Source organism: Solanum pennellii, chromosome 6 (genome assembly GCF_001406875.1).
Source record: "Solanum pennellii chromosome 6, SPENNV200".
NCBI classification, from domain to species: Eukaryota; Viridiplantae; Streptophyta; class Magnoliopsida; order Solanales; family Solanaceae; genus Solanum; species Solanum pennellii.
The window spans coordinates 58,211,286-58,220,377 of record NC_028642.1 but is presented as its reverse complement, the minus strand read 5'-3'; the positions used below and the strand labels follow the sequence as shown (position 1 = coordinate 58,220,377).

The following is a 9,092-nucleotide window of genomic DNA, read 5'->3' as shown; positions in this document are numbered from 1 at the left end:
ATAGTAGATATTTGAATTGACTTTTATGCATAAAATAAAATAATTTTAGTAATTAGCGAGCATTGTTATTCATTATTTTTCGTAATTTAAACTCAAAAGTTTTTTGTTTTTTGTTTTTATAAAAAGAAGTAATCAAGCACTTATCAAAAGTATTTTTTGAAATAATTAGCCAAAAAACAAACTATTGTATCAAAAAATTACTGTTTCAAAATGTTGCTCCTTCCGTCCTAATTTACGTGACACTTTTCGAATATGTCTTTCTTTGACCAAGTGTCATATACTTTTTTTTTATATTATTTATATTTTTATGTATAGTGAATTATAATATTTTTTACGTAATTTTGAATTATATACTTTTTTCTTAAAGATTCTATGTCTAAATTTAGAATCAAAGTTAAACAATTTGACACATGATGTATTTTAATAAAATGCTTCTTGAAATAAGAAGATATTACTAGTTTGGTCAAACAGACTATAAAAGATATTTTTTTATTATTGATAGTTAATGTGAGTAATCTTTAAAGTTAAATTGAATCAGATCAAATCATTGTTTTCAAATTTAAAATTAAAATATCTAAATAAATTTATAAATATAAATTGCATCTTTTTATAAGAAAATTACCAACATACAGTAAAAGCTCACTAAATCAATATAGGCGGAACTATTAAATATCATTATTTTGTAAAGGTATTAATTAATTGATAAATTAATATTTATTAATTTACAAAGAGTTTCGACACAAAAAGATTGTTCAGGAATGACATCTCAAAGAATTTAAAAGCACCACATGTGAAAACGTCTTTATAAACTTGAGATCATGATTAATAATTTCGATTACCGTAATAAAAAGGACTTTATAACCTATTGGATAGATGAAAATGATATATGTTCAGAGGCGCAGAGTTTTGAATAATTTGTGGATATCATTGAGAAAATAATATAGATGACAATGTTCAAGAAATGATATAATACATTTGAAACCAATTGCGCGTAAGAAAACACTTGCATTTAGAACTCTTCACAATTTTATGGTGCAATTAGAATAGACAATACCGGAACTTTTGATACAATAAGAAAAGTTAAAGATGAGTTTCATCTAGATTTAAATTTTAAAAAAAAACATAACATAATAGAATCACATTTCACTAAATTCTTTTAGGTATATTTATACTTTTAAAGAATTATTAATTTATAATATTAATTGGATCATTTATTTGTTTATAAGTCTTCTGAAATGTATTATTTATTATCTTATCAAAATGGGTGAATTTTTTTCATTTGACCAAGTCGAAACCAAAATAAAATTATCATCCAAAAGAGATTATTAATTAATCAATATTAATTTATTGAGATTTTATTATACATCTTAAAATACTGGCGAAAAATGATGAAAATACATTTATAAGTAACTTAAAGAAATATTTATTTTGAATTAAATTGAATTTAAATAGCAATCTAGAGATGTCGAAATTCCAACTTTTTAATTTTTTTCTTTTTAGTTAGACTAAAAATCAAAATTAATTCTTTTCCTCAAAATCCTAATTGGCATTTTTGTTTTTTTACCCAAAATATTGGCATTGGGATTGTAGCAATCACCTTACCTCCCACGTTTTTCCCCCTTTTATTAGTACCTTTGGCTGCGCTGCACAAATTTACAGTTCAATTTTCTCTTTCCGTTCAGTTTTCATGGCTAACCTTTGTTTCTTCCTCCCCATTTTCTCTTCCTTTGTCTTCCTTCTTCTCTGTAACGGCGTCTCCGGTGACTATCTCCTCGGAATCAACTACGGAACCGTCGCCGATAACCTTCCACCGCCGACCCAAGTCGCTGCTTTCATCAGAGACCATACCACCCTTAACAAAATCAAGATCTTCGATGCAAACCCAGAAATTATCCGGGCCTTTGCTGATACGGGTATTTGGGTAACCGTTACGGTGTCTAACGGAGACATTTGGTCAGTTTCAAAACCAACTGCTGCACAATGGTGGGTCGAACAAAATGTGGTTCCGTTCTATCCACGCACTAGAATTGATCGCATTTGCGTCGGAAATGAAGTTATGGCTACCGGCGATAAGAATCTCATCGGTCATCTAGTACCCGCCATGCGAGCGATTCATGAAGCTCTGTTAGCAGCTGGAATAAATGATATCCAGGTTTCAACGCCACATTCATTGGGAATCTTGTCCCGTTCTGAACCTCCTAGTTCAGGTCTGTTCAGAAGGGTATATGACCGGGTAATTTTTGCCCCGATGCTGGAATTTCACCGTGAAACCAAATCACCCTTCATGATTTGTCCGTACCCATTCTTTGGGTTCAATGATGCAACCCTAGACTATGCCCTGTTTAAACCCAATAACGGGGTTTACGATGAAGCTACTGGGATGAATTACACTAACATGTTTGATGCACAGATTGATGCTGTGTATTCAGCGATGAAGGCGTTGGGTTATGCTGACGTGGACATCGTTGTGGCGGAAACTGGGTGGCCTTCTGCCGGTGACCCGAATCAACCAGGTGTGAGTTTGGAGAACGCTATTTCGTACAATGTGAACCTCGTGAAGCATGTAAACTCCGGTGTAGGAACGCCATTGATGCCAAACAGGACCTTTGAAACTTACGTTTTCTCCTTATTCAATGAGGACCTTAAGCCTAGCACTTCAGAGCGTAATTTCGGGTTGTTCCGACCCGACTTCACCCCTGTTTACGACGTGGGCATTCTGCGCAATACACAGGTAATTATCGAAAATTTAGATAATCCCCAAGGATAAATAAGTAAAATGCTGTGCTCTTTGTATGCAATAAATAACGAAAATATCCTGTTAGTATATGCTTTGAAATAATTTTATGTTGCTAATAGTAAGGGTATAATTGTCTTCACAATAATAATTATTGATCCGAGAAATCTCCCCCGCTTTCTCACAGTTTGATTTTTCCAATTCTTGGTTTGTGATGAATTGTACTTAAAAAAAATATTAATATTGCGTTACATTTTATTTACCGACTTAAAATTCTGAATTTAGGCTTCGTCTCCGCCTGCTATGGCACCGGAAGTGTCAAAGAAATGGTGTGTTCCAAAGACAGATGCTAGTGATGCAGCTTTGCAATCGAACCTAGACTTTGTGTGTAGTTCTGGAATAGTAGATTGTCAACCTATAAAAGATGGTGGCCCTTGCTTCGAGCCCAATACGGTCAGAGCACACGCTGCTTACGCCATGAATGCTTATTATCAAGCAAATGGTGGTAAAGATTTGGACTGTAACTTCATTAATACCGGTGTTGTCACTAACTATGATCCTAGTAAGTTCTTTTTCTTGCCAAAATTGCTTTTAATAGCCTTATGATTACGACTATTCATAATTTATGCACATGGTTGCAGGTTATGAAGAATGTAAATATGATGCTTAAAGTGGCAAATGAGGTTGGCTCTTCCTCTCAGACATTGGATCAGAGTACATTTTGGTATAGTCCAATATTGATTTGTGATGCTGTAACTTGTTGTTCATTTTCAAGTTTGAAGAGTTCAATGTTAATTTTGCATATGGATCGATGATATCTCTTTTTAGAACTTGGTGAATCTATTAGCGTTTTCTGTGTTCTACTTGTTTCAGCGATGGTGCAATAATTTTCCATGAATAAACTCTATGCTATACAATATTGCCTATTCACGAGGTGAATGTTAAAAACTAAACGCATCTCAATACACAATAGAATGTGTAAAAGTATGCCAAACACTAAACGTTCCTTAATACATGAAAATCGATAAATATAATAATTAATACACAACTCAAGATATATATATATGTGTGTGTAATGCTAAATGATCAGAAAAATTTGGCCATAATTTGGCGAGAAATGTAAAAAACTAAGACATCCTTATTTTAAGTTTTACATTTATTTCCTCAATACTTTTCTCTCCAAATAAAATTAACTTTTTTCTAATTCTCAAACTCCACGAACTACTAAACATTAACTATTTGGCTGCCAAAGAAAAATAAAAAATGTTTTTTTGTGTGTGTGTAGTTCATCCAATTTATTTTTAAAAATAAGTATTGTTTAGTTATTAAAAAAATGTACGCTTTAATTAAAAAAATATTTTTGTAATTTTATTTTTATAAGTTAATATATTTTTCATTATATAGCAAATTGTGTTCAACATATACCCCTTCCGTAAACTTAATTATGATCTAGGGTGCCAAAGTATACATTTGAAAAATTATTTTTTCGCTTAAAATAAATCTTTTTATTGAAAAAACAATTAAATTTCTCATTAATAATAATTACAAATGACTATCTTATCTACTAAAGATTATACTTAATATTTTGTAATAAAATAATTTGTAAAATATAGAAATTAAGCATAGATTAAAAAAAATAATTAAATTCTTCTTTAAATATAATCAACTAGATAGATAAGTCTATATAATGATATTTTTTGAGAGAAAAATTATATTGAAATTTTGATATTTTTAAAAATAACTGATGATAAGACATTCAAAACTATGTCATGAATAACACATTATTTTTTTTATATTATAATCATTCCGCACAAAAATTAACATATATGAAAAATGGTGAAATTATTTCACTAATTTTAACAATGAATAAATAATCTAGTTATTCCAATAGTATTAATTAAGTGGATATTTCAATACCTATTTATCAATTATAATACTTTAAAATAGATGTACTTTATGTATATATTAATTTACAATATGTTTAACGTGTATAAATAAAGTATAACATAACTAGGATATATATGTTTTAAAAATTATTTTCATTTAATGTAGAATTTTAATATTTCAATAACGACAATAAATCTCAAATACTTTTGAGTTGATAGACATCGGCACATTATAAAAATATATAATTTAAACATAGTAATCAAATATGTAATTTAAATTTTTTAAATATGTAGTTTAATTTCTTAAAAACATAATAACCAAACATAAACTTTAAATATGTAATTTTTCAACATTAGTGTGTAGTTATCTTGGGTTGTTGTTAAATAGGATCGACACTTATAAACCATATGATTTTTAGTATTTCTTTAATGTGTAGTTGTCTATCAATTCCAAAGTATTTTGAATTTTGATTGTTATTATTGAATTATTTTACATTATATATATAAAAAAAATATTTAAAATGTAATTTAAATAATTATTTAAATAGGTAATTTAAATTTATTTATATAATAAATGTAATAAAATTACTTAATTTTAAAAATTATTAATCAGTTCAAAACAAATATTAATTTGAAAGGAAAAAAATAAAATTGTGACTACAATTATGTATACTTAATATTTTAGCATATCATTTAATAGCAAACATTTTTTAATAAAATAACAAATAATACTAATAAAGAAAAATATATATGTGATGAAACTTAAATCTAGTTCATGTTAAATTTGTGTTGTCATTGTCATCGGAGAACTATAAAGATGTTTTTTTTTTAATTTTTTTATAAAAATTTATTTTGAAATCATAAGAACTCTCTATATCCTTCTTATGTTATTAAAAAATTTCAATGAAGCACCATCAACGTTTTTATAAAAAAAATTATATATGTCTCTACTACTGAAATAATAAATAAAAATTAATTTTAATGAGTCTTTTCTGCGTATAATATGATTAATATGTTATCGAAAATATGAAGATAATCACATAATAGAGGAAACATGATGGTAATTTTAGTTTTCTTCATATTTCGCTCACATAATTTTCAGTATAATTAAATAAAATATATTTTTATCATTAATTTTTTTCTAGAAAATCGGTGTGTAACAACAACTCCTTTGAATAAATAAGAGTAACTCTTTAGCTAACTCGGCCAACTCGACCAATTTCATATTTTTATTTTTTATATAAATTTTTATTATTTAAATTTAGATACTCCCTCTGTCCCTATTTACTTGTCCATATTTTCTTTTATATTTGTCCCCATTTATTTGTGCATTTTAACAAATCAAGAAAGGACAACAATTTTTTCCCTAATATGCGCTTATTTAATTCTAGAAAATTTATAGTACTACTAAGTTGTAATGCATGTTTTTTGGAACCAGAAAATACATTTATTATACTTGGGAAGTTGCATAATCTTTTAAGTTAAGGGTAAAATTGTAATTAACCTATGATAATAATTGGTGCCTTAATATGTGTGACACTTCTAAAGTGAACAACTGAATTGGGACAAAGAAAGTATAAATTATCTTTTCGCGATCAAAAATTATAAATTAAAATAGATAATTTACACCTTACTTCTCTTTTATATTTTTAAAATTTTTTTCTTAACATTAAGAAATAAGAAATGAAAAAAAAAAGAAATTAAAAAGAATAAGTAAAAAGGAGGAAAACTGAATTATGTTTTTTGGTGAATTTTTTGATTTCTTTTCCATGTTTAACTATGAAATTATCAATAATATTTTTTTATTAATCATTTTAATGTCTTGAAAACATAATTAAACAATATATTTAATATTTAAGTTAAAAGATAAAAATATTTTAAAATAAACTAGATTTTAGTGTGAACATGTCATTTTATCATTCTGACCAAATTATGACTAAATTTTTCTGGCCAAAATTTTTAGGTTGTTGTCTATTTTGACATATCTAGAACTAAACTGTCACATTAGCCGTGACAATCATTTTTCATAAATTTCATGCTAAATAATACTGAGTCAACCAATTATAGATGTAGAGATATTTTGGTATTCAATTGTTTTCTACACGTTAAATTCACTATATACCCTTTCTTTTTCATATTAAGTGGTTTTATTTTGTACACATCCATATAGTTAAGAGTCATCATGATACTTTTTAAGAATTGAAATTCTTGATTAATGGAGTATCTATATCTTTTTTTTCAATAAGATATCGAAGTGAATGATTGGAAAATTGAAAATAATCTAATAATTCTTGACAAGAAAATTTCTTGCAAGACGTTCTAGTTCTCCATATAAATATATTTATTCAAAAAAGCTCCAAATGATATTGATCATAAATCGTAAATGTGAATTAGTTTTGCCAAAAAAAAACAGATTCACTTTCCTATGGCATAATATCATTATTTGTATTGATTTTCATGCATTTACACTTGAAAATATGTTTCTTATAGATATTTCGATCGAAAAATGTCATATCAATTTTTTATTATCCTTTTTATATAAATATAGAGTATAGTTTATTTTTTATGTGTCCCTCTGATTAAGAATGAAACAATTTCATCAATCACCAATACACCACAACCCTTGTTGGTGAATAGATTATAGTTAAAAGCCTTAGTCACTGCAACTCATCCACCATAGATTCCATTTCATTTCTAAATAAACTCCATTTCTAATAAAGAGAATATACAATAATTCTTTTTGTTTGTTCAATTATAATTTGACATAAAGTTTAAGAAAGTATAATCAGATAATGCGACTAATTATAAATTGCGATATAAAAAACTCTAAAAACAGTTTATGTAATTTATGTACTTTCTTTATTTTTAAAATTTTATTTATCTTATTTTTATTTAGTTTGTTGTATACTTGAAAATCACATAAAGAAATACTATAAATCACGATAATTAATAATTTAAAATATTTATAGACATACAAAATTTAATTGAATTTCAAAATTTTATCGGTGCCACATAAATTGAAAAAGAAGAAGTAATATATATTATTTGAAATGACATAAATTATTTTTGTTTATAAGTTACTACAATTAACAACTTGAAATATTTTAATTATATATATAAAAATTTTGGTTCACTCTTGAAATTCTATATGTGCCATATAAATTAGGCCACTAAAATATATGTTATTTGAAAATTATGTAAAATACTATAAATTGTAATAGTTAACAACTTCAAACATTTAAATATCACTAGATATCATGTGTCCAGCGCAGGCCCAACGTACGTTAGTTTTCTTTTCCAATTTATGTGATACAAATGAAATTTGAAAAAGTAAACAAAATTTTTATGTGTTTTCTAAAAAAATATTTTAAATTGTTAATTTATGTACCTTTTATGTTATTTTCAAATAATATATGTTACTCCATTTTTTTTATTTTATGTGATACAAGTGATTTTAGGAAAGTAAAAGAAATTTCTTATATGATTCTCACATATGTTTAGTTGTCATTTTACTGTGATTCATAGTATTTGTTAGTTCTTACGTTATTTTCAAACAAGATATGCAACTTTTTTTTGTTTCGATAAAAATAAGGGAGTCAACCAAATTTCATTATGTTTTTTTAACTATATTTTTCTAAAAATATTTTAAATTATTACATTGCGTTTTTAAGTTGTTTTTTTTATGTAATTTTCAAATATATAACAAATTAGAAATTAAAACGAAGAATTAAAGTTTTCAAATTATTATATTTCTATATTAAAATGTTCAAATCTTTAAAACTCCACATATATGAACAAATTAACAGAATGAAGCCAAAATTTTTTTTTAAGAAAAATAATATATGAAGGCTCATTTCAATAATAACACATATATATTTCATTTTTAATATATGACTCCCTCCTTTTTGATTTATATGAGCTTATTTTTTATTTAATTTCAAAAAGAAAATAAAATCTGAATTTTAATTTTTTATATAACATATCTAAGATCACAAAATTAAAAAATATTTCAATACACAAAATTTATATATACCTATAATTTTAATTTAATTTTGATTGATTTCACCTTATATTATACTTGATATATAAAAGCTTATATTATACTTGATATATAAAAGCGTAATCATTATTTATTTACTTTCATATAATAAATAGATATCAAAATAACTAATAAAAGAAATAACAAAACTGAGGTAATACTAATAATAATAACTAAAGATGTTTCTAGAACTATTTAAGTTTATTTTTATCATTCTTGGTAGATTTTTGCTTGCATAAAATTACATTTTTACCTTTGATCATCATTCACTTCATATATATAAAGATGTTTCTAGAATTATTTATTCTTGATAAATTTTTCTTAGAATGAAATTATATTTTTATTCTTGGTCATCTTTAATACAAATATATCATCCTATTCATTTTTATTTGTAAAGTTATTTTTAACATGTTTTTCTTTAATTTCAATCTAA

At 25.6% G+C, this 9,092-nt stretch overlaps 1 protein-coding gene across 1 annotated transcript; it reads left to right on the top strand.

Moving 5' to 3' along the window:
* The first annotated feature begins 1,576 nt into the window (after positions 1 to 1,576).
* LOC107022683 (glucan endo-1,3-beta-glucosidase-like) lies at positions 1,577 to 3,606 on the top strand. The gene is made up of 3 exons (XM_015223281.2): positions 1,577 to 2,731; positions 3,020 to 3,296; positions 3,376 to 3,606. Exons 1-3 carry the CDS (start codon positions 1,688 to 1,690, stop codon positions 3,402 to 3,404), a joined length of 1,350 nt encoding a protein of 449 aa, XP_015078767.1. The 5' UTR covers positions 1,577 to 1,687; the 3' UTR covers positions 3,405 to 3,606.
* The last annotated feature ends 5,486 nt before the right edge of the window (positions 3,607 to 9,092 follow it).

Bases quoted from the DNA above. Each gene is read 5' to 3' on its own strand.
- LOC107022683 (XM_015223281.2), top strand. From the start codon at position 1,688: ATGGCTAACCTTTGTTTCTTCCTCCCCATTTTCTCTTCCTTTGTCTTC. The intron at 2,732-3,019 runs GTAATTATCGAA...TTCTGAATTTAG, and splicing joins GCATTCTGCGCAATACACAG to GCTTCGTCTCCGCCTGCTAT. The intron at 3,297-3,375 runs GTAAGTTCTTTT...ACATGGTTGCAG, and splicing joins TGTCACTAACTATGATCCTA to GTTATGAAGAATGTAAATAT.